The sequence below is a fragment of the Quercus lobata genome, chromosome 4, assembly GCF_001633185.2.
Source record: "Quercus lobata isolate SW786 chromosome 4, ValleyOak3.0 Primary Assembly, whole genome shotgun sequence".
NCBI classification, from domain to species: domain Eukaryota; kingdom Viridiplantae; phylum Streptophyta; class Magnoliopsida; order Fagales; family Fagaceae; genus Quercus; species Quercus lobata.
In genome coordinates, this window is record NC_044907.1 from 43,421,302 (window position 1) to 43,447,629 (window position 26,328).

The 26,328-nt window shown below is 35.1% G+C and overlaps 1 protein-coding gene across 1 annotated transcript; it reads left to right on the forward strand.

The window, feature by feature from the left end:
- Positions 1-4,115: 4,115 nt before the first annotated feature.
- On the forward strand, positions 4,116-26,328 carry LOC115987878. Its single transcript, XM_031111484.1, has 4 exons — positions 4,116-4,638; positions 7,525-7,588; positions 12,470-12,786; positions 25,609-26,328. Exons 3-4 carry the CDS (start codon positions 12,477-12,479, stop codon positions 26,208-26,210), a joined length of 912 nt encoding a protein of 303 aa, XP_030967344.1. The 5' UTR covers positions 4,116-4,638; positions 7,525-7,588; positions 12,470-12,476; the 3' UTR covers positions 26,211-26,328.

Genomic DNA, 26,328 nt, shown 5'->3' on the forward strand with positions numbered 1-26,328 from the left:
TGGCATCTAGGATGAGAATGGGACTTGGTGTGATACAAATGAGAGTATTGTAGCGACAACTATAGCTTACTTTGAGTCACTGTTCACTACTTCAAATCCTTGTCGCATTTCTGAGGTTACTGATACAATACCCACCAGAGTAACAGATGAGATGAATTAGGGGCTAATTGCAGCATTTACAAAGGAGGAAGCGGTGATCGCTCTGAAACAAATGCACCCCACAAAAGCTCCAGGCCCGGATGGTATGTCAGCTATTTTCTTTCAAAAATATTGGGATGTGGTTGGGGATGATATTACATGTATGGTGTTGAATGTGCTAAATTCTGATATGTCTATTGCTGATATAAATAGAACCAACATCACTTTGATCCCTAAAATCAATAATCCATCCAAAATGTCTGAATTTAGGCCGATTAGCTTATGCAATGTAGTTTATAAATTGGTATCTAAAGTTATAGCAAACTGCCTAAAAAACATCCTTCCTCAAATTATATCGGAAAATCAAAGTGTCTTTCTTTTAGAGAGGCTCATCACTGATAATGTACTAGTTGCCTATGAACTAATGCTCTATCTTGAACATAAAAAGGAGGGGAAGGAAAATTTTATGGCGGTCAAGCTTGATATGAGCAAGGCCTATTATCGTGTGGAGTGGGGTTTTATTGAAGGAGTTATGGAAAAAATGGGATTCCATGGAAAATGGATCCAATTAATTATGAAGTGTATTACCACTATTTCTTATTCTGTGATTATTAATGGCGCAGTCCATGGATGTATTTTCCCTACAAGAGGTCTCCGACAAGGAGACCCTTTATCTCCTTATCTATTCTTATTGTGTGCAGATGGTTTTTCTTCTCTAATTAAGGAGGCAGCAAGGACTCAGATGCTAAGTGGAATCTCTATTTGTACGGGATGTTCTATGGTTACTCACCTATTTTTTGCGGATGACAATCTCTTGTTTTGCAAAGCATCCGAGCAAGAATGCCTTAAACTCATTGAGATCCTTGAACTTTACGAAGCTGCCTCGGGCCAGAAAGTTAATGCGGAGAAGTCCTCTATTTTCTTTAGCCATAATACTCCTCAGGAAAGAAGGTGTGAAGTGTTGGACATACTTGGGCCGATGCAAGACACAAGACATGGCAAATATCTGGGACTTCCATCCATCATTGGAAGATCTAAGACTGTAGTGTTTGCAGAAGTGAAGGAAAAGGTCGGAAGGAAATTGGCGGGGTGGAAAGGGAAGTTATTGTCCATAGGAGGAAAGGAGATTTTGATAAAGGCCGTGGCGCAAGCAGTCCCCACCTACACTATGAGTTGCTTTCTAATCCCAAAAGGGCTATGTGAAGAGATTGAAGGGATGTTAAGAAATTTATGGTGGGGGCAAAGGAAAGAGGAGAAAAAAATTGCTTGGGTGAGCTGGGAGAAAATGTGTATAGCAAAGGCAGATGGTGGTCTGGGCTTCCGTAACTTCCAAGCCTTCAATCTTGCAATGCTTGCTAAGCAGGGCTGGAGACTCTTGTCAAACCCGGATTCCCTTTGTGCCAAAGTCTATAAAGCTAGATACTATCCAAATGGAGACATTTTGAACTCAAAACTGGGCTGTAGCCCTTCATACACATGGAGGAGCATATTTAAAGGTCTTGAAGTGGTTCGGAAAGGTTCCCGTTGGAGAGTAGGCAACGGGAGACTCATCCACATTTGGGAGGACAAGTGGCTTCCCACTCCAACAACTTATAAGGTAATTTCTCCTCCTCGGCCTTTTGATGATTTTCCTATGGTTTCGGCTTTAATTGATATGGATACCAAAAGATGGAAGGTTGATACTTTGAAATCCTTATTTCTCCCTTTTGAGGTTGAAACAATCCTGAATATTCCGCTAAGCTATAGTCTTCCTGAGGACAAGATAATTTGGGTGGGAAACAAAAAAGAGGAATTTTCAGTGAAAAGTGAATATTATGTGGCACTCACTGTGATAAAACCATCAGATAGGGGTGAGTGTTCTCATGGTGACCCCAGAACGCCCCTTTGGAAGCGAATATGGCTACTTAAAATCCCCCCAAAAATAAGAATCTTCACTTGGAAAGTTTGTGCTAATACTTTGCCAACAATGTCAAATTTAAGGAAGAGAGGGGTGAGCATGGATGGGCTGTGTCCCATGTGTGGTTTGGAGGAGGAAACTATAATGCATGCTCTGTGTAGATGTAGTGCTGCGAAGGAGATATGGAGTTTGTGGAAAGATTGTCCACTTGTTATTGGGGCTGAACCATTGGATTTTTCTGATCTAGCTATGAAGTTCTTAGAGGCAAGTAATCCTAAAGATCTTGAGATTTTGGTTGTGGCTGCATGGGCCATTTGGCATAATAGAAATTTGAAGGTGTTTGAGTTGGTTAGTCAGGGGGCTGAGCAGACTTGGAATTTTGCCATTAGTATGATCATTGATTTCAGAGAAGCTGCAAAATTCTGTTCCTTGGGTCTGGCTGTTTGTGAGGTTAGCTGGAGAAAGCCTCCTGATGGAGTTTACAAGATAAACTCTTATGGAGCAACGGCTGACGATGGGAGGCTGTCTAGTATAGGCGTGATTATAAGGGACTGTAGAGGTTAGGTTGTTGCAGTCCTTTGTCGTGTTCTTCCTGGCTGTTTTACAGTGGATGAGACTGAGGCTTTGGCGATTGAAGCTGGAATCCTCCTTGCAAAGGCACTGGACCTTAATTAGATCATTATTGAGTCGGACTCTTTGTCCATTGTCCAACGCATTTTGTCTAAGGATTGCAGTGGGGGTTTCGGTCACATTGTCAATGGTATTGTGAGCTTCCTTGATGGCTTTATGAGCTGGCAGATCCGGCACCTGAAGAGGGACTTTAACAGGGTGGCACATGAGCTTGCCCGGTTTGCTCACTGTAATAATGTTTGCCAAGTGTGGAGGGGTGTCTCTCCTCCTGTGGTGGGAAACCTGCTGCACTTGGACTGCATGTAGTTGGTGCAGCTGTTTGAGCCTTGTTGTAGTTCTTTTTCTGTTTAATGGAAGCTTCCTCATCCAAAAAAAAAAAAAAAAAAATTACTTATCCATGACCATTGAATAGAATAAATAATACTCCCATGGCTGACCCAATAATCAACCTTCTCTTGGGCGTGGTCCCCTATTATTTGTCTTCACAGTTGGGCTGAAGGTAATTAACTCAAATCCAATTACAATTGGGCATGCGATTTTCAAATCCCTCTATTTAGCGTTGTCCACTCTTTCTTATTTTTGTGATTAGCCCCACTCGATAGAATACACATGCATCACCCAAAATTCATGTGTTACTTTGTGGACAATGTTCGGCAGTAGTGTACCCAAACGAGTAAATTAATCATGGGTGGCTAATCACAGCTCAGTTTTTTTTTTTTTTTTTTTTTTTTTTTTTTTTTTTTTTTTTTTTTTTTTTTTTATCAACATTTTAAAACTTTTAGACATCTTTCCTATTGTTGAAGATATGTCACAGCGATAATAACCTGGATGAGTAAAAAGAGGAACTAGACCAGCTTATTTAGTCATCCAGAAGGGCTGTATTATGTGGATTAGTATTTGGAGCTAGAAGTTGATAATAGTGGTAAAGGCAAGTCAAAGTTTAATAAGCTGGCAAGGAAGATTCTATTCGGAAAATGCTATAGTAGAAACCTGATGGAGGAAATATTGCTGAAGGCTTTGTAATCTGACGCTCGGCATCGAGGTAAGTCAGTCAGGTTGATCAAAATGTCGTTGTCATTTGGTTTCAAACATGAGACAAACAAGACGAGAATGTATCAGTGTATGAGCGTAGACCATGACCATGGTCTATTCAGAAATCTCACATGATCATCAAAAACTGGAAGCCAGAATAAAGTGTCCATGAACTGGATATATTTTTCCACTACAAATTAACATGTTGGTCCAAATTAATTTCATATGGCTTACCACTTTAAACACAGTCAATGTATAATGTCCAAAAGGTGTGGAAAATTGCAACAAGGCTGCCAATGCTTTAGCTTTAAGTGCAGAGTCCTATTCAGTGTCGGATTCATCACTAGCCAGTGGTCAAATTACTTTTCTCCTTTTCCCCTCTTTCTTCAGCACAGTGATTAAAGCTACCAGTCCCACGGTCATTCAGTCCACATCCTCATCTCATCTTCCTTGCTCTCAGATACAGAAAACTCACTCAAGGCACGGCAGAGTACTCTCAGCCACAAATCACATTCACACACATTATTCGAAACCCATATCACAGTACACTACCATCAACAATCGCTGCCACAAACTCGAAAGTCAAATAACCAAACCACTACCTCGCCTTCAACTTGAACACCACACCAGCAGGTAGCAACCCACACAAGCATATACCATGGACGAAACATTCCAACACTCACAAGCAGTTAACTTCACTCGCACTCTTACAGCAATTCCCAGACAAAGCGAAAGGAAGGCGGGAGAGAAAAGAGAGCCTGAAAGAGAATTTGGGTTTCGGCTGAAGCCTGAAAGCCTAAGCCCAACTCCGAAAGTGAGATCCATTATTCAGAGCCCACCCAAGTTTCAAGAAGTGTCCAAGAGCCCTGATCCGATAGAAATCCCATTACCGACACTGATCTGATCGTGGTCCAAATTCCAAACCCAATTCCCAACTTAAGGTATGGATGTTCCTAAAATAGATAAGTATGGTCAACCAAAGTATACTCAGTATGGTTTATCAAAAAAAAAAACTCAATATGTTCCCCTCTTTAATTGAAGCCCCCTTTATTTTTAAATATTATTATTGTTGTTGTTGTTATTATTATTATTATTACTATTATTATTATTATTATGTTGGGATAATTAATAATACGGACACCAAACTATTCTTTTATTTTTAGAAAAATGAAGATTATGGATTTTGTGGTTAAGTTTTGGAGATCCTCATTGCATTTGTTATCTATGAAAATGAAAAATAAGGGTTTTTTGGCTTATCTTATCATCGGTATAGGTTTAAGTATGTAAAGATTAAAGTGATATTTGTTATTTAAATTATTTCAAATTGATAATATTTATATATGTTTCATAAATTTTAAAACTATTAGTGCGCTTTAACTGTGTAATTTCTAATTTCTTTAACAAAAAAATTCTTGTTCTAAAATGTTTAAAGAAAATTAGTTATGATTAATATGATTAAAAGAGAATTCACAAGTTACAACTTACAAATTGACTAGATGAAAAAAAAAAATTAATAGTTTTTTGACCAATGATATAAATATCTTTGTAATGAATATATATATATATATATATAGAGAAAGAGAGAGAGAGAGAGAGAGAGAGAGAGAGAGAGAGAGAGAGAGAGAGAGAAGATTTTTTTTTTTTTTTTCATTTAACTCGGCCCCTAGAATAAACTTCTGACTTTGGATGGCAGGTCTGCTCTTTATCTCTAGATTCTCTACATATAGATCTATAATATAAAATAAAAGGCTTTAAATATTATATATATATATATATATATATATTTATCAAGTTCCTTACATTGAGCAAAATTTCAAAATTTCAAAAAAAAAAAAAAAAAAAAACTATAGCATATAAAAAAATTAAAATTTTATTTGGACATTAAAAAATTCAACCACTAATGTTTTCAAAAAAAAAAAAAAATATAATAATCAACCGGTAATGAAGATATGTAGGTATGTCTTTACCATTATATGGTCCATTTGGTGAAGTGAAGTCCTATATAGCAAAGGTTATATACCAAAAGCAGTGTCAACTTTCTTCAGGTAATTTTTTTATAAATTCCAAAATCAAAGAGTGTTGTCTTAATGATAAAGGACAATTATCATAAAGCAAATGTCATAAATTCAAATTCTATCATTTTTATATATATATATATATATATAAATAATTCTTCAAGTAATATTTTACCAATACATAGCAAACAACTATGAAAATTACGATTTAAATCCCTAAATGCTTAACTACTTATTTTAAACAATTGGTTCACATATTAATCAAGTAGTTAATTGATCAAGGTTCAAATTAGGGGCAGTGCTACAGCCTATTCGGGGGATTCAAATGAATCCCCAGACTTTAAAAAAAAAAAAAAATTATATATATAAATTTTTTTTTTTTGGTTAGTTTAATACTTTAATTTATTCTTAAAAATATTTTTTTGCACATTCTAACTTAAATCTTGTGCATATTTTCGACTCTAAGAGTAAAGAATAAATATTTGTGAATTGTAAGTGTAATTCTTTTTTATAAATTTATATTATATGTGTGTGTGTCTAATATTGATTGTGTATATTACTTTTTGTTATAATGTTATTTGTGTAAATTATGATGTGTGTGGATGTTTGCATCTATAATATAAATATAATATAACTTTATATAATTTAATAATTAGGAAATGGAGAGTGTTTTTTACATGAGTGTGTATTGTTATCATATTATAAAAACTTTTTGTTATAAAATTAGTAAAATTCAAGAAAAAAAGAAGTAATGTTAGTGATTGTTCAAGCATTTGATTAGTTAAGTAGACACGTAGTGTATAATTTTATGTATGAATAGGTGTAATCGTGTGCGTCAATAATTAATACAGAGCCAATGAGTTAAGATTAGTCATTTAGTCTAAAATATTTTTATTAAAACAAAGACAAATAGATAATAACAACTATATAAAAATAAAAAATGTTAAACAAACTTAACAAAATAAAACAGTCATAGGCTCATAGCTACACATATTGGCAATAGATACTCATAATGAACTATCATGTAATATTTAAAATTTGAAAACTTGTAAAATAAAATTATAAAACTTCACATATTATTTTTTTATTTTTTTTTATTGATGACTATATATATTTAAGTTCTCTTTTTATTAAAACTTTTTTAATGACCCCCAAAACAAAATTTTTGAAGCTACGATTGGTTTAAATCACAATAATTTGTGTATAAACACATAAAGGCAACATGAGTAAAAATCCTAAAAGGTGAAAACACTCTGATGATGAATCCCAATCTGCAAATCCACCATAGAAGATGGGAACATACCTTACTTCAACTAAAGACTACAGACTTGATTCTTTATTTGTCTGAGTAGGCTAGGACCTCTCTTTTTTCTTTAGATCTGTCTTTACTCGTTAGTTAATAATAATAAAATCCTCTAAAGAATAAAGACCGATCCAAGCCTACTCAGACAAGTAATGAATCAAGATATTTGGTAACCTATTGCCAACTAAAAAGAGATGCCAAAGATACAAAACCTGTAACTATGTTTCTCACAACTTGTCAATGTGGCAATATTTGATTGGAGCAATATCACATTTATATGAACACATATTAACATTATTTTATTATTCACAACATACTTAACCATCACTTCTTTTCCTTTTTTGCTATTAAATTCACATTTTTCTATACCGACTTTCTAAGCATCGATTCTGAAGTGAGAAAGGTCGGTGCTACACCAAATCCTGTCTTGAAACACATGCAGTCCATTTGAAAGTTCTTATTGGCTTTTGATAACCACAATTCTCCCATTTTATCTTTTGGTTGGCCAGAAAATATTTCTTCACCACAATCAATCCAGTCCTCTTGGACCAGGAACTCAGCTCAGCTTTTCAGGTTCGTTTGTTGACTTTGTATTACACTATTAATAGCTTTTAATCACCTCTATATGCTCGAATGCATTTAAAATTAGCTATAATTGAGCACATGTGAAACATTCATTATGATACCATCGAATTTCACTTTTGAATTTAATTTATTCATTGAAAATATCTTGTTTATTTATTTATATACTTGATATTTTCTTCTTAACTTAAAATTTTAAGCTATAGAATGAATTTTGCTGACATTTATTACACAAATTATTTACTTTATAGTTCAATAACACCTCCTAAGTTTTTTAATAAAAATGACCAATGTCCATTTTCTAAAAAATAAAAAATAAAACATGTACTTCAAGTTTCAACTAAGTTAAGAAATTTAGTCATTATGAAAAAAATTATTGAAAAGGTAATACTAATTTTAAATTATGGGAAAATTTTCATTAAAGTTTACATATATGAGTTACAAAGTTCTAGCTAGTAAGAGAAGTTGAATTAGTTTCAAATGGGTTGGAAGTGGTTTAAATAATTTTGAGGTTGTTTCAAGTACGTCGTAAGCAATTTATAATGGACTAAAAGTAGTTCTAAATGATTAAAATTCCTCCGTCCCGATTCTCAAAAAAAAAATTAAGTTCTTTTTTTCTTATAAAATAACTAAAATTTAAAATGGAAAAATAAAATCACACCAATAAATTACTATTCTGTTTATAGAGTATCTAGTTTGAGACTTTATGTGCTAAAAGTCTTATAACTTAATTGACACATTTTCATGTATAAAGTGCTTGGAGTAGAAGGTTTAGGATAGAAAGAATTCGAACATCAGAATTATCAACATATTGTAACTATCTTAAATAAAAAAAGTTTAAGACTCTAAGCTAAAATTATAGTGAATAACCCTATCCTTTGTTTTAATTCCACTTTAATTATGGTACTAGTTTTTAACATCAATCCTACATATGCAAGAACACCATTAGATGCTTATTATTGTAATGAATTAAATTTATATAATGTTTATATTTTAAAAATAATTTTTGAAACTTGCGATTATAAAAATACATAGAAAAAGAACTAGTAATTTTTTACGTATGGAAATTTTTTAATTGATGTGAAATTGTTAATACTATATTTTGGGTTTGTGTTCTTGTGTTTACATTTAAATCTAGGTTTGTGTTATTGTTTGTTCTTAATCTAGATGAACCGAGATCTAAATTCCATTTTTTTTTTTAAATTATGTCTTGACATGAATTTTTTATTTTTATTTTATTTAATGGTCATGTAGGCACTCTGTGTGTCAACAGTATACTCTGTCTGTCACATAGTCTATTTTAGTTTGTGAAGTAATTGTATGAACCAAAACAATAAAGCTTTTCAATTTTAGGGTGCGTTTGTTTTGGCTTTAAACCACTTCCAGAAATGGTTTTCCGTAAATGTATGTGTTTGGTAGTTATCGAAAATTGGGTCAAACTGAAAACCATTTCTGTGTTGACTGTAAAATAAGGGCTCACTCCTGTAAAAGCATTTCCAATTTTATTTTCACTTCAAACCATTTACACTCCTCACACAACACTCCAAGCTCCTCACAGATCACGCACTCCTCACACAGTCCGATAGTACTCTCCATCCTCTCTCACACGCACTCCTCTCCGATCGCACATCCAAGCACCGGCGAGAGCTTCGATCGCACATCCAAGCACCGACGAGTGCTTCAATCGCACATCCCAGCACCGGCAAGTCGCACCCCAGCACCGGCGAGATCGCACCACGAACCCACCCACCGATTGACCCACCTCGTCCACCAGCAAAATCGCTCCACGAACCCATGAACTGATCGACCCACCTAGTGAGTGATCCACTCCTAGATCGACCCACCTTGTCCACCAGCGAGTTGCACCCACGAACCGATCTCTCTCTGTCCCTCTCTCACGATTGGTCTTGTGATTTTGATTTTTCTTTTTTGATTTTTGTTTCTTGTGTTGTTTATATATTTTGATTCTCTGTAATAATATTTGTTTGGATCCTAAGAAAATGTGAGAAACATGATAAAAATGGGTTTTCTAGAGTATTTTCAGCAACACAACCAAACACTAGAAAATATTTTCCAAAGTATTTTTTGGAATACAATCAAACACTTGAAAATATTTTCCTTTCCCGAAAAAATTTTCACCTAAAAATATTTTACATTCAACCAAATACAGCCTTAAGGACTATACGCAGGAAAATAAAAAAATAGAGACCAAAATGAAAATATAGTTAAAATGGAAATATGACCAAAATGTAGGGATCAAAAATGCATTTACACCCTAATTTATATATGTTAGAAGTAATTTTAAATAGTCAATAAATACATTTCAATAAGCTAGAAGTAATTTTAAATTAAACCGTACTTAGCACAAAATTAGAACATGTAAAATCTAATTGTAAATAGGTCTATAACTTAAATTGAATTGTAGGATTAAATTGGAAGCTAGTAAAAGTATAAGATTTAATTTGAAACCACTTCTACATTGTGTAGTTTTAAAAATATAATTTGTATTAATAAAAAAGATATAATTTGTCCCAAAAAGAAAAAAAGAGTCATGTGATTGTTTGCCTCGGTAGTTCGGCCATATATAAGTTTTCCTATTTTATCTTTTGGTCCACCAGTAAATATTTCTGGACCAGAATCAATCTAATCCTCTTGCAGCAGGAACTCAGCTTAGCCGTGCTGACTTATTACTACGAGCTTTTGCAGTTGATACGTGATAGCGTTAAAAAAAATAAAGTGCTGACTTTTTATTTCTTCTTCCTTTTTTTGAATTTAATACAATCAGGAAATACAACTTAAAATATCTAAGCTCACTGATACCTTTTTCTCAAAAAAAAAAACCTCACTGATAGCCAACTAAAAAGCATAAGAAAGAACTCCAGGAAGAAACACCATTGCGTAGAGAAACACCATTTTCCAAAAAGTCGTACATTTCAGCCGAGTGACTTTTTTCTTCTTCCTTTACCCATAAGGACATCTGTCTAACTCTCACTTCTTTGGATGTTCCATTTTCTTTCTCTTTTACCTAAAATTATTTTTTTCATAAGAAAAAGTAGGGTCAATAAAGGAGCATGCAAGTAGCTTAGGGAAGTCACTCGGCAACCAAAAAAAAAAAAAAGGTAGCCTAAGGAAGTGATGTCACAGAAACCTGAAGAAAGCATGCACAATGCTTTATTTACTGGATATAAACTAAATTGTTAGTTTGTAGTAGTAAATCTTGAATTCACGAGAGGTTTCTTGAGTCCATAAGGTGATAAACCGGAATTCACCAGAGAAGGAAATTGACAAAATGTCTATATTTATTGATAATAATTTGATTTGCCTTTTGAGCCTACAAAACATATAAATACCAAGAAAGTAAAACCCTAGGACGATTATGAAATGTCTGAAACTCTAATTTAAGTGGCAAAATACCAAATTTTACCAAAAATGGTAAAATTGAGTTAAATGCAAAATTATAAACTATTGACCTTAAGAGTTGTCCCAAAACAAGCGAGACTTTATTCTGACTTTTGAGAAAAAAGTTTTTAAGGAAACAAAAATTACTAAAAAGGCAAAATCACAGTTTTAGGGGGCTAAACAGAGGAATTTGCCAAAATCAGGGGGTACCTCATGGCAAAGTAACGACTATTACTCAGAAGACCATTTCCCTTCAACCTATAAAATTTCATGCGATTCCAACTCCATTGTCTAAATGATTTCTACTAGTGCCTTGTTGCTTTGCACGATTTCAGGCGCACTTGAGTGTCCAAGAAGCCCATGGTAGTCCGTTCTATATCAGGAAATCGACATAAACCGATGATGTAAATTGCAAATTACACCCCTAAAGTTTGGGGTTGTTTGGATTTTACACCTTGACATTTCAGAATTTGGATTTTATCCTCTAAAGTTTGGCAGTGTTTGGATTTTACTCCCCCAAATTCTGAAAATTTAAAGTGTAAAATCCAAACACCCTCAAACTTTAAGGGTGTAAAATATAAACACCCCTAAATTTTAAGTAGTAAAATTCAAATTCTGAAATGTTAGAGTGTAAAATCCAAACACCCCTAAACTTCAGAGCGTAAAATCCAAATTCTGATACTTTAGGGTGTAAAATCTAAACACCTCAAATTTTAAGGGTGAAATTTGTAATTTACCCTTTTATTAATGGTCTTGCTATTTTATTATTATTTTTTTTACCAATTTATATATCCTAACTCAAGCCCCACCCCAAACCCACCAAATGGTCTTACCTCTGGCATAATAATTAGACTTTGGTTATTTCTTTAAACCTGGGCAAGTATCTTCACCCTCTTAAATCCGCCTAAAGAAAAAAGAATAACGATTTATTGAGTTATTATTATTAATATTTTTTTTTTTCGGAGGGGGAATAGTGAGAGAGGACTAATTAGATAGAGGGGGTGCTAAACTGACAAATAGTTTGATGTGCAATTCTCTAATATAAATTTTTTAATTTTATATTTATTACTAATATTGAGTAGTCTTTTTTATATAAATTTATTGTAGTTTTTTTCTTCCAATTATTTATTTATTTATTTATTTTCTCTTTATCCAGTAGGTTATATTCTATCCTTAAAGTTAATGTATTTAGTTATGTTTATGAGATATTTAATTTTTGTTTTTATTTAATTTTAATGTTTTATATATGACATGTGTTCACATTATTTTTTGGAACCATTTGGACAAAAATTATGACATAACATCTTGAATTGATCTGACCCATAAAAGGCTATAAAATTATAAGTGTTTAAAAGAAACAGACAACAATTTTAGTTGCCCCTATTCTAAACCTATACCTAATTGGATTATATTCTAACCAGATTTGATTGCCAAAGTGTACTCCAATCCTAACACGATGAGGTATATTGACAGATTAAAGATGGAAACAAGGATAGCATTAAGTGTAGCTGTAAGTGAAGTTCTTAACGTAGACAATTATTTGGTTTGGAGCGTTCAAGTGAGAACCTATTTGATTGCTCAAGATCTTTGGGACATTGTTGAAGCAGCTGACCAAGAAGATGATGAAGCTGCTTCCAAGGCTTGGACCAAGAAGAATGCCATGGCTTTACACGTGATCCAAATTTCATGCTCGCAACGGATATGTCATGTGATTAGTCTGATTACTTCCGCAAAAATTGCTTGGTCTACTTTGGAAGGGATATGCAGAATCCCCAAAACACATCTTGTTGGTATGTCTCTCTCTATACTGCATGTGCTCAAACATTTTATACCTCAAATAGACCTAAGGTCTAGAAGTAGAAGATATGATAATAAACTTACCCAAAAAAAAAAAAAAAAAAAAAAAACTGAAAGCTCGAATATGTGTGAAAACACAAGAGCTGTTTAGAGCCTCAAATTAAAAATTACGGCTCGGTTGATCTTACTCTAACTTAGACTAAGAGCGGAATAGAGTAAATGCGAGTGAACAAATAATAAACTACTCTAAGCCATATTCATCAAATATCAACAATAAAATGAAAGCTAAAAGAGTAGGGAAGAAGGATGCAAACACAGATAACATTGAGACGTGTTATTGAAGAGGAAATTGAACTACCTAGCAAAAAACCTCTCCGCTGCCCTCCAAGCGGTAAACCGATCCACTAAAGAATAAGTTAGAGTACACAAATAACAAAAGACCCTCCAAGCCTAGTCTACCCCATGTACTTGAACCCTCCAAGCTCCTGCTATCAATTGACTTAACGAAGCATTGTCTTCTCTAACTCTTTGGATCACGCAATTCAGCCCGATTGCATCCACCAAACAAATGGCTTCTTCTAATACTTCCCAGCAACACCAAAACCTCACTATACACTCAGAATGGTGTGGTAAGTGTTTGGGTTATTAACCTCTCAAAGATTTGGATATGGAGAGGTAGGAGTTGAGGAAAACCACAAAGGATTATATAGAGGATTGTGGATATGACAATCTCTAACTCTCAAGTGTGTATGCTAGGTTTTTCTCTCTAAAAAGCACTTCTTACAGTACGTGGGTAATGTGGGTATATATAGTGTGGGTGAAGACATGGTGTAGTAGATATGCCAAAATAGCAAAATAAAATGTTTCGCGGGTATCTCACGGGAAGGCCTTACCCATGAAATACTCGCGAAAACCAGCTGTCATGACTCTTCACATTCCAATCATGTGCTCTGCGTGTGGCTCACTTTGCGGGAAGGCTTCTCGCGAAACTTCTCTCGAAATCCACACTTTCTTTAATAGGCGCTTGAGTCTTCACACTCTTTCTCACACACAACCCATACAATGACATCCCACATAAAATACAAGGTACATATGATTGAACAAAAATACAATCAAATTTGGCATGGAATAAAAGCCAACACAAATTAGTTGTAAATAACAACTTTACAAAAACTTTTGAAAGAAAGAAATTAATTGAAATACAGAATCATCATGCTTTTCCTCCTCCCCTCTGTCTTGTCTGGTTGCCACCACCATTACAACCTTAATAATATACTAGCAGACAGCAATATTAACAGAAGTAAAGCCAACATTTGAACAACAGGAATGGCCTTATTCCGGAGGACATGTGATGGGTGCCAAATCCATGATAGAAGCATTAGTAAAAGACCCATTCTGATATTGCCGCAGAAATGCCCCATCCTCATGGCAATTTTATTTAGATATAAATAAATTATAATTCGTGGTCTTATAATATGCTTTTATGCTATAATCATAAAGTTAGGCTTTTTTTTTTTTTCAAAAAAATAAAGTTAGGCTCTTTTGCGGTCAAATCTTATACTACTTATCTAATAAGTTTTGGGTTAAATTACAAATTACGTCCTCTAATTTTGTCTCAAATTCAATTCAATTTAGCTTTTAAACTTCACTTTTGTTTAATTCAGTTCTTTACTTTCAAGTTTATTCAATTCATGTCTTCCTGTGAAACGTAATTTCCTTCGAGATGGAATTGAAGATCCATGATAGAAGCGTAGTGTTATAGTGCCTCCATGCATTAAACAATGGGCTTAAGGAATCCAAGGGTTGCAAGATTTTTCCATCAACATAACAAATCTTATTTTTGGTAGTCACTACCATGAGATAATATCTACTTTCAGGTGCTGTAATTGTGTCATCCATAAAAAGTTGAGTGACAAGAATAGTGCTTGGATTATCCTACATTGCACAAATAGTAAGGATTTCAAGCATGTTAGGTTCTAAAGATTTTGGATTAAATGTTTAGATTCCTATTTTGTTTAAGTTGGAAAACTGAGAATAAAAACATGTCTAGATAAGGTGTTAGACATTACTCAAGGTGATACAAGTCAAGTTTCAAGAACATTCAAGCTGCAGAAAGAAGAGTCAAATTTCAGTGAAGCTAGACCGATCAAGAATTAGATCTGATCGATCGAAAATCGTAGTAAATTAGTTTTTGCAGAATTTTAAATCAGGCCCAAGCCCGCAGAAATGTTTAGGATTTTAGTCCAACACTCCTAAGTATAAAAGCTATATTTTGAAGACTCTTGGAAGACTTGTGAGTTACTCATGTGAGATCTGAGAGGTTCTGTAACCTTCAAACTCCACAATTGTCTACCGAAGCAAGATCTATAATCAAGTGCTAGTGGAATCTAGTTGTTGCTATAAGATCAACAACTGATAATCTGAAACCTTTGAGTGGGATCTCAAAGTCATATGTGTGGGAGCTTTGTGCCGCAAATCCAAAAGAGAAGAGTCTGTAGAGTCGGAGCTTGCACGTAGTTGTGTTAGTAAATTACTACAAGAGGTAGTGATAGATTTAGAGTTAAATCTGTTGTAAAAATTTCAATTCTCTATTAGCAGATTCGTTTACTTTAAGGATAGCCAGGTCAAATCCTCCCTAAGTTTTTACCTTGAAATAGTTCGTTTCATTAGTATTCCTAGGTGATCATATTATTGTATTCTTTGCTTTACCACTTGTGCATGATATGATCTATTACTGTTTAACCTAAATCTCATAATTAACCTAAGTAAATACTTGGCTAATATATTAGGTTAAAAAATTTGTAAAACTCTGTTTTAAGAGGTTTAAATAAACAAACAAGTGGTATCAAAGTGGATTAGCTCTTGATTAGGTAGTTTACCTTGAGTTGATCATTGACTTTTGTTGTTATGGAACATAGTCACTCTCTTGTGATCCCTCTTCATTTTGACGGGAACAACTATGCCGATTGGAAAGTAAGGATGAAAGCCTTCTTGAAATCTCTAGATGAGAGAGTGTGACTTTCTGTGGAAAATGGTTGGAAGAGATCTACTACTGCTGTAAGTGAATGGTCTATTACTATAAACAAAAAAATAAATAAATAAATAAGTGGCAAGCTTTAATAGCAAGGCTATGAATGCTATATTCAATGCTATTTCTATGGAAAAATTTAAAAGGATTTCTAATGTAGAGGTTGCTCACATTGCCTGGAATGTCCTGTAAACTGTGCATGAAGGCACTAAAGTAGTAAAGATTAATAAACTGCAACAGTTAACCTCTAGGTTTCAAAGCATTAGAATGGCAGATGATGAGACTTTTGATGAGTTTTTTATGGCAAACTAAATTACAAAGTGAACTTAGCCTTTAATTTGGGTGAAGTATACGATCAACCTAAGATTATTAGGAAGATACTTAGATCCTTAATTGAGGACTTTAGATCCAAAGCCACAGCCATAACTGAAAGCAAGGATGTTAATACTATTCATGTAGATAAGCTAGTAGGATCTCTTCAATCCTATGAGTCTAACTTACCCAAAATTAGCAAATCCAAATCTATGGCTCTAAAATTTGTTCATGATGTAGATAATTGTGGATTTGATGATGAAATCTCTTCTACAGAGATTGTTTAACTTGCCAAGAACTTTAGAAACCTTCTGAGGAACAATGATAGAAGGGCAAGAAATCGAAACAATGTTGACCCTAAAAATGTGAAGAAGAATGAAACAACTAAAAACAATAATTCTGAAAAATCAAAAGATAAAGTTGTTCAATCCTCTAACAATTCTTTAGGTCAACAATGTTTTGGTTGTCAGGGATATGGTCATCTTAGGTCAAAATATCCTACTTATTTGAGATCTTAGGGAAAAGCTGTGGTTGTTACTCTTAGTGGTAATGAAATTTCTGATCATGAGTCTGAAAGTAATCAAGAAGGAAATTTCATGGCTTTCATTGCTACTACTATAGTAAGTGAGTCTGAAATTGTTGATGAGAACTCTTCTGATGGAGAACTCTTTGAGAATGCTGACTTGCAAGAGGCTTATAACAAGCTTTGCAAGATTGCAACAAAGGATGCCATAAATGTTGACTTAGGTTTAAAAAAGATAAATACTCTTGAGCAAGAAAAGAAAAATCTATTGGTAAAATTGTTTGATGCTAATGAACTAATAACCTCTGTTAAGATTGAGAACATGTCTTTCATTGAGAAAGTTAAAAATTTAAAATTTGAATTATCTGTTGTTAGAGAACAACTTGATAAGACTTCAACTTCTAAACTGGATAACATGTTCAATGTTCAAAAATCTACTTCTGATAAGATACGATTAGAGTTTGATGAGAGTTTTTCTGCTTCTGTTGTTCATCCTACTAAGTTTTTACCTGCTTCATCTATTCCTACACCAGAAGTTAAGATGCCTAAGGAAGAGATTCTAGCTACTAGGAAGATTAGGGTAGATCTTAGTAAGTCAAAACCCAAGAAACCCAATCATCCTGGAAGTAAGAAACAACACAAATCTCAGTGGTTTTGTCACTTTTGTGGTGGAGTTGGGCATACTCTCCTAAATTGTTTCAAGTTGCAAGCCTCAAAGCAAGCAATCAAACAAAAAGTGTGCACCAAAAAGCACAAGATCCTATGACACTTATTCATGAATTGGTAAAGGCTCTTAACCTTTATGCCAATGTTGGAGTTGATCAACAATCTAATTTGTCTAGAAACTCCAATTCTAAGTTTGCATCTAAGAGAGTGTGGATGCAAAAGACTCAATCTCAGTGAGTCTGTCTGACATGGTCCTTGTGCTTTAACTCTCAATTATTTGTGCCCAAAATGTTTTTGACAGGATTTTCCTTTGCATTACATTCATGTATTTCATTTTAGAGTTGTTAGGATGTTTTTAAGTGTTTATTTAAAAAAAAAAAAAAAATAGAAAATATAAAAAATATATACATTTTGAGATATTAAAAATTAGTAAGTTGCCTGTACGATGCACGGATAATTTTGTGAATTTTATGTAAAACAGTTTTAGAGTTTGTTATACATATATTATAAAGAAAAAGTAAACTAAATTATAGTAAAGAAACATATACATTTTGAGATATTAAAAATTAGTTTATTAGCTTAATTGCACATATGTAGCCTTCTCAGTTAAGATGAATTATTTTAAGAAAAATCATGAAACCAATAATAAATGCAAAAGGGTAATAGAATTATGAAAATCAACTAATTTGTGTTATGTTCATAGATTGCATATTACCACTTTATGATAATTGATAGTTGAATGTTAGCTCCATTTTGCACGTTCAACAATATTAATTCATTCAAAACAAAAAAGGTTCATTAATATTAATTTTTCAATATTGATTGATAGTTGGGTGGCATTTTGTGGTCAGTATTAATCTATGAAATTGGAATTAATTTGATAGAATTGGCTTGTTCGTGAAATTTTTTTCTTTTTCTTTCATTTTTATTTTTGAGAATAAAAGATGTATCATTTTATTTTCTTTTATATAACTTTTATAGAGTTATTAATTTTTAAACAAAGCACATATATATATATATATATATATATTAATTATAAAATTATAAAATTTATACTTAATAAGATAGATCCTTCTCCCACTTGTTGTTTTTTTAGAAATGTTAAGCATTTTTTTTTTAGAAAAAAAAAATGTTAAGCTAGATACACAAAGAGTGTAAATATAATTTTGTAAAATAAGGGAATTTTAGGAAATCTGACTTAAAAATGATTTCATTCCACCTTCTTTTCATACTCGACCAAATTGTGGATATACATATTCAGTGTTCTATTCCTAAATAGTCACCAAACAAATTAATAGTAATAATTATTGCATTCCAACTTCGTGCATTTCTTGTAATAATTATTTTTATTTCCATGTAATAACCATTTCAGTGTACTCCTTGTAATTGCTGCTGTTATTTCAGTTATTAAGGACTTCAATTATGGGACTTGGAGGAATTTCATTAAAACCAATTTACATTATTCCTGGGACATTTTCGAAGCAACCACCAAAGGTGATGAAATTGCCATCAGAAATTGGAAAATAAAGAATGCTTTGGCTTTATATTTGATCAGGGAAACATGTGCGTCAGACAGACTTCCTCTTATAGAGAATATTAGTAAGGCCAAAATTGCCTGGGATACTTTGGAAGAAAAGTGCAACATAAACACAGGTGGTTATCTTATCTCTCTCCTCTCTCTAGAAAATACACATGCTCAAACATTCTGCCAACTCCACTTTACTCTCTTCCATAGTTTTCAGACCCGGACTGTTCATTGAACCGTTAAAGGGAGACACTACAAAAAATACGTTTTTTAGCTGTGTTTTTTTAAGCTGCGTTTGCAAAAACGCAGCTATAGAGTGTGTTTGAGCCGCGTTTCACCTAAATGCAGTTATAACATCAGAAGTATAGCCGTGTGCCCAAGATCAACTCTGTAGCCGCGTTTCTTGGTGTTTTAGCTGCGTTTTCTTGGGTTGGACTTAAGCCATGTTTCAAAAATGCGGCTATAGACCTATTTGATTATTATTATTATTTTTTTAATATGTCTTAAAGTCCTAAAGCTACGTTTAAGAGTCAAATGCATCCATAGGCACCCCTGAAGCTGCGTTTATGTAAACGCAGCTACAGGACCAAGTATAAATTAAAAAAAAAACCTCTATGTCTAAGCCCTTCGAACACCCTAAGCGACTCCCAACAATCTCCACCACCGATCCTACTCACCAGTGCCGACAAATTCTAGTCCTCCATCATCGACGCTGCCTTGGGTCTCTCTTTCTCTCTCTCCAACTCTCAATCTCACTCAAGACACTCACAAGGCTGACTAACAGTAAGATTTTTAAATTGTTTGTTTTGATTTTTGTTTTAGGGTTTCCATTTTTGGTTTAGGGTTTCAATTTTAGGTTTAGGGTTTCGATTTTTGATTTAGGGTTTCGATTTTTGATTTAGGGTTTCGATTTTTGATTTTGGGTTTCGATTTTGGGTTTCAATTAATTGATTCTTTATCACTATACTCCCTAACTTTTTCTTTGTCTCTTACTTGAGAAAGAGGGATCCAAAGCAGAAACTTTGTTTGTTAGCTTCATCTCGGCCATCAATGGCATGCTAGGTCTAATCAAAATGATATTATAAGGTTAACATAAAATAGTACATTATAAGGTTAATAAAAAATAGTACAACATAAATAAGCATAAAAAGAAATTTTATAATAATCCTTCAAGAGAAATCATTTCAATTAACTAAAAACGACTTTTAAAATAAATTCATAAATTGCATAGGTATTATTCTTAAATAGAAAGTTAATTTAGCAGTGAAAAAAAATTTAGTAATATTTAATATGTTGAGAAAGATGACATAGAAGTTTAGAAACTGTAAATCATGTAAATTTAATAATATTGTACATTAGCTCCCAAGAAGGCCACTTGGTCCGTTGGTCATGGCTTCAATCTTGGTGCTTAGTGAGAGAGCTCAAGTTTGGAGCCTAGTGTCGGGGGCGGAAAGGTTTTCCTTCCGACAAATGATATTTATGTTGGGTTGGGGGCCTAAACCAAAACTTGAAAATGGGCTTGGAGCACGGCCCAAGGGCTATCGGTGAAGTTTTTGAAGAGTTTGCCTTATTTTATAGCTTGGGCTTAGGATGGGACTAACAAGGGTTATGAGATGGCCCAAAAATACTTCCTACAGTAGATACGTCAGCACGATAAAAAGCACAATGCAATAAAGAAATAACCCAGCAGTAAAATATTTCACCAATAAAGTATCCTAGCGATAAAATGAAACAGAGCAGAATAAACCTCCAGCCTTTAGCTTTTTACAGATTAAGGAAAGTGTCTACATCTTCAAATTCATCATCCATAGGCTTTGGAGAAGAGTCTTCTAATACAATAATATGAGGGAAAAAAATCTATAGTGACAGTTACATCATAACCTTCAATAGTAAATGAATAGACAAATACCATAGGTTCCATTATAGCAAGTAATGAAGAAACTTATTGTGAGATGAAGGGAGAGAGAGAGAGATTCTAGCTAGCGCAGCAAGATCATTATGATGTCAGGGTATGCTCGTGGATATAGTATATGTAGTAAGAAGTGAGAGAGAGAGAGAGAGAGTTCAGTAAAGTTGCTGGAGCTTTCTGCTAGAGATAGATAAGTGATTTATGAGTAGAGGTATGAGGGCTATTTGTGAGCTAGGAGCTGAAGCACTTTGTTTCTAAGCTTAAAGCTAAGAACTCAGTGACTCAGAACTTTGCTAGAGTTTAAAGAGGGCTAAACAAAGAAGTTAAGGGAGAGTTCTTCTCTATTAGTGTGTATTTGTCTATATTGGTCCCTGTTGGTCTGTCTTGAAGTATCAGTGGAGTGCATCTATTTATAATTGAGTTTTAGGGAGTGACTAGCAAATAATCTTTACTAAATCAGCCCCAATCTTCAGAAAATCCTTAGAGAATTGTTCCTAGGATTTTGACCAAGAGTAGTAAGCTCAGCTTTTAGAATGTTCTTACTGTTTTGGGTAATAATGACTGGGGTTCTAACCTATCATTAAATGCTGATTGGCCTTAGCTGATGGGATTAAAACATGTATTAGGCTAATGATTTTGGTTTTGCTGTTGCTAGAATCAGAGCTCCTTAGGGTAGATTGTATCACCCGGATTGTATCACTCCAAGCTGGGTGTCAATCTTGGTGCCCTTTATTGGGCTCTTGGAGATCCCTTTAGTGCCCTCCAAACCACATTTCCCTAAGTTTCCCCATTTAAGGTTCATGTGCTTGGTCCATGAACCAGAGAGTACACATTTTTGGCATGAAAATGAACTAATTTCCAGTTGTTCTAGGAGCTTTCATGGCTTGGTCATGGTTGCCCTTGATCCTTGACCGAATGGGTTGAAGACGAAAGGATAGACAGCTGGCTGAAGCTTCCCAACTTTATGTCATGTCACCTTAGCTTTGTGTCACATGAGAAATGATGGAATTCAGCTTGGCAAGGAAGGGTTTAACTCCTGTTGGACATGTGTCCTCTTCTGATCTGATTGGACAAGCTGGAATTGATGGGAATGGGCTCCAGCTGTCAGGTTATGCTGAAACTTGACTGGTCAGCTCACGTGAGCTTCAGCTACTAGGATTTGTATGTGAGCTGGGCTAGCTCAGCTAGGCTTTATAGTTGAGCTTCATTGGGATTGGTCATCCCTAAAAAAATGAGTAGTTTTGTCATGGATGATATACATGGACTTTTATAAATTTTGTAAGAGAAGTATTTTTTGGGGAATGAGTAATTATATTTTCCATGAATTAGAGACTTTATTATATGAAAATATGTTTTTGCCAAGAAATAGTTTTGGGCTTTAAGCATAATTGTTTTTGCCAAAATAATATTGGGCTTTATAAATAAATGCCAAAGGAGCATTTGGGCTTTGTAAGATTTTTATAAAATAGTATTTGGACTTTGTAAAATAGGTGCCAAAATAGTATTTGGGCTTTGTAAAATAGGTGCCAAAGTGTTATTGGGCTTTATGAGTAGTTGCCAAAATAATATTTTGAGCTTTGTAAAATAGGTGCCAAAATAGTATTTGGGTTTTGTAAAATAGGTGCCAAAATAGTATTTGGGCTTTGTAAGCTTTTGTAAAAATATTGTCGTGTAGCAACGGGCTTTGTGAGATTGTCGTGTAGCGATGGGCTTTAGAGGTGTTGTGTAGCAACAGGCTTTAAGAGGTGCGTGTAGCAACGGGCTTTAAGAGGTTCCGTGCAGCAACGGGCTTTAAGAAGTGCCATGTAGCAACGGGCTTTAAGGTGCCATGTAGTAACGGGCTTTAAGAGGTGCCGTGTAGCAACAGGCTTTAAAGGTGCTATGTAGCAACAGGCTTTAGGGTGCCATGTAGCAATGGGCTTTATAAGAGAGTTTTGTTGGGCCTTTTGGGTTTTACCCACAAAGTAAACGATGTTGGGCTTTTCTGTGGAGATAGTATGATTTTGTGGCCCAATTTTGGTAGTAGTGTGATAAGTATTTTTTGTGAAAACCTAAGTTGGATAATATGTGGGATGCAATGGGTAATATTTGTGAGAGGGCCTAAGATAATTTATGGGGCTTATATGGGAAATATTTGTGGGTACCCAAGTTGGGTAATAATATGGAGAGTGTGTGGTAATATATGGGAAGTGTGTAGGAAACATTTATGTGGGCCCAAAATAGTTTATGGCCTTGTATGGGTATTTTTTATTTTAGTGAGTGGGCTAATAAGATTTGGGCCCAAATTTGGTACCTCAACATTTAGCCCCATGAGTCACGTGTGAGCAGTTTCTATTTGGTCACACGTGCGAGTTTAAAATTTTGGTGGCAATTGGGCTCTTGTATCTTTCCCACGTTCAACACTTGGTGCGTTTCCAGTTATTCCCTAGGTTTCTTGCATTAAATGCTAGTCTCTTCCCCTTGTCTTGTCACTTGAAACTTTTACGTTTACCAGTAAAAGGCTGGCCTTGGTTACTTCTTGTTTTATTTTTCTTGGACCGAAAAATAGAGAGATTAAGGTAGAGAGAAAGAGCCTTTTCTTCTTCTTCTTCTTATTTTTGGCCAAGGGTGAGAGTGTAACACCAACTTCAACCAAGGCAGAGAGAGTGACTAAGATTTTTGGCAAAGCAGATATAGAAACAGAGCCTCTTCTTCCTCCTTTTCCTTGTCTTCGACTAAGAGTGAGAGAGGCAAAGGGGTGTAGCTAGGGTTTAGAAGGGAACTAATATTTCCTTTCTTTCCTTTTTGCTTTCGGCCAAGTGAGAGAGAAACCCACAATTTCTTTACTTCCTATTGTGGCCGTGGGTTTTTTTTTTTTTTTTTTTTTGAGAAAATTATACTTTTTCTACTGTGAGTTATGGCTAAAAGAGAAAAGCATCTGGATTCTTATGGTGCTAGTACCGCTGGGGTGGCTATGCCAGGAAGTGAGACTACGGCTGGGGGCATAGTTGAGGCAGTTGCTATGGGTGCTGGTATGGAGGTTAGGCTAGGAGAGCCTTTGTTGCCGTTGCAAGACCCATGGTATTGCTTAACTTCTCTATTTCTAATAGTTGGGGTTCCTGAGGTTAGCCCACTCGATGTGCCAAAGAAGTGGATTTTGAAGGGTGAAGCCCCCAGCCATGAGACAACATGGGTTCTAGCAGCTTATGGTATAATGGACTTGCGGTTCCAGCGAAAAGAGCTTATGCCAGCACCTATTCAATTTTTGTGTCCTTATGGCACAACCATTGGTTGGTCCGATTGGGTGGAGCAAGGGGTTGCCGATGAAGGATTCTGTCAAATTCTAAGGAATGCCAAGATTTTTGAAGCCATAGTTGTGTCTCGTAGGTGGAACATGTATAGAGATATAAGAGCACTTCGATTTCTGGTACGCCGTTGGAATCCTGATACCCACACTTTCTTTTTTCCTTGGGGTGAGACTACAGTCACCCTTGAAGATGTGGAAAGGATTTGCTTGCTGCCTAGCATGGGAGATGTGAATCTGCTGGAGCTAGGGCTGTCTGATGAGGAGTCTACGATTGCTGGAAAGTTGTCGGAGACTTTTGGAGGTACTTCTGTGTCTTGGCCAGGTAATAGGGTCAGGTTCTCCTTTTGGATTTCTGAATTTAGAGAATCTGAGGATGTTGATACAAGAAGGGCTGCATTCTTAGCTTTGTGGATGAGCAAGTGTGAGTTTGATTCTGACCTGGTATAATTCATGAAGCCTTTCACATTTCGTCTAGTCATAGTAGTACGCAGAGGTGTGTCCTTGCCTTTAGGTACTTTGTGTTTAGGTACCCTTTATTCTGAGCTTGATAGATTACATAGTGATGAGCTTGAGGGATCTCCATACCACATTATTGAATCAAGTGTTAATGTAGTATGGACCTAATGGTGAGCTTCAACATCCTTTGTATAAGAGCACTTCACCATTGGGTCCATCACCATATGGGAGCATTTGAAAGATTAAGTTGATGTTGGTAAAGATGTTGGCGATGTAAAGATGGCCAATTGGGTGGTCGGAGCTGATGGACCCAATGGTGAGCTTCAATTCCTTGGTTTTGAAAACAGTCTTCCTTTACTTATGAAATGGATGGGGTTGAAGGTTTGGAATCTACCTTCAATCACTTTGCTGGATGACGGGGCTCACTTTGCTTGGAAGCCCTATTCTTATGTTGTTGCTGGGTTTTATTGTCCAAACCCTTCTCTAAGTGCTAGGCCCAGATCTTAAGAGTTTGGATTGGTTGATCATGAGAAGATTCCTAATTTCTTGCTTATTACATCCCCTTCATACATCCCATATCCGAGTGGTGCCGGGTTTGCTTTGACACAATATAATCCCCATAGAGTTTTAAGGCAATTCAGGTTTGATCAAGATGTCCTGGACATCAATGTCACAAGGTGTCCTTTGAGTGATGTAATGAAGCCATTGGTTCATAGTACAACATTGGAGTATTGGGCTAGACATGGTTGATGAAGGTCCTACTGTCACTAGTGGAGAAACCGCTGCTGGAGTGTCCAACAAAGAACATGCTGACAAGGATCTTGATGTCACTGTCTCTGCTAGAGAAGCTATTGCAGGAATGCCCAGCAAGAAACATGCTGGCAAGGGTCCTAATGTCACTGTCACTGTTGGGGAAGCTATTGCTGATGTGCCCAGCCAAAGACATGTTGTTTCTCCAACTGTCCATGATGTACACCAAAGCAAAGAACCCCCATTTATGATGTCTTTAAGTCATTTGCACTTAATAAAGCAAGTTTCTTGTTCAATAATACTTAGCCGCATGAATGCTTTCTGTTACTGCTAGAGATATAATCATGCTTCTTTTTGTAGAGTTGCAGAGTGGATCTTCTGGTGCTGCCGTTAAGAGAATGAACCTAGAAGAATTCTTGGAGCAATTTTCTGAGGATGAGGAGAATGAGAAAGTAGCAGCTGACTTCTATCCTCTTTCAAGTAATACTGTCATGTTCCAACGGTCTGAGATTCCTGCAGAAGGTCAACCACTGCTGGAAGCAATTGTAAGAAAACATCCTCACTTCATGACGGGATGCAAGCTAGGTGCTTCTTTGAGGAAATCTGGACTTCAATTGCTCGTTGCAGTATTGCTGGATATGCAGCATACAAAGCTTGAAAGTACAAACTTGAAGAGAGCACTTGAGTGGAAGAATGCTCTTAAGGATTTGTTGTTCATAAAGTTTGGAGTTCAATTCATCCTTGATAAGATTCAAACTGCTGCTGAGGCTTGTATTGCTCGAGATAATGAGGCTATGTTGAATGAGCTTGCAGTGAAGTTAGCTGATCTTGAGAAAGTAATTGCAGCAAAGAAAGTTGAGCTTTCTCTTTTAGTGAGCCAAAGGGATGAAATGATGCAATCATCGTCAGCTAGAGGTGCTTCTTTCTCAGCGGAAACCTTTGGCGATGGCTTATTAAACTAACTTTTTTATTAGTAGGTTAGTATATTGAACAATTTGTCCTTAAGTTATGATGTAATGAAACAGGTTATGTATTTTGGGTTTATTTAGCTATGTAGGCTGTGTTTTGTGCAAAGGTGCA

What these genes read in the sequence shown, in the direction of transcription:
- LOC115987878 (XM_031111484.1), top strand. Translation starts at nt 12,477, where the DNA reads ATGGAAACAAGGATAGCATTAAGTGTAGCTGTAAGTGAAGTTCTTAAC. An exon ending in CCCCAAAACACATCTTGTTG is followed by an intron (nt 12,787 to 25,608) that starts GTATGTCTCTCT and finishes TTCTTTTTGTAG; the next exon opens with AGTTGCAGAGTGGATCTTCT.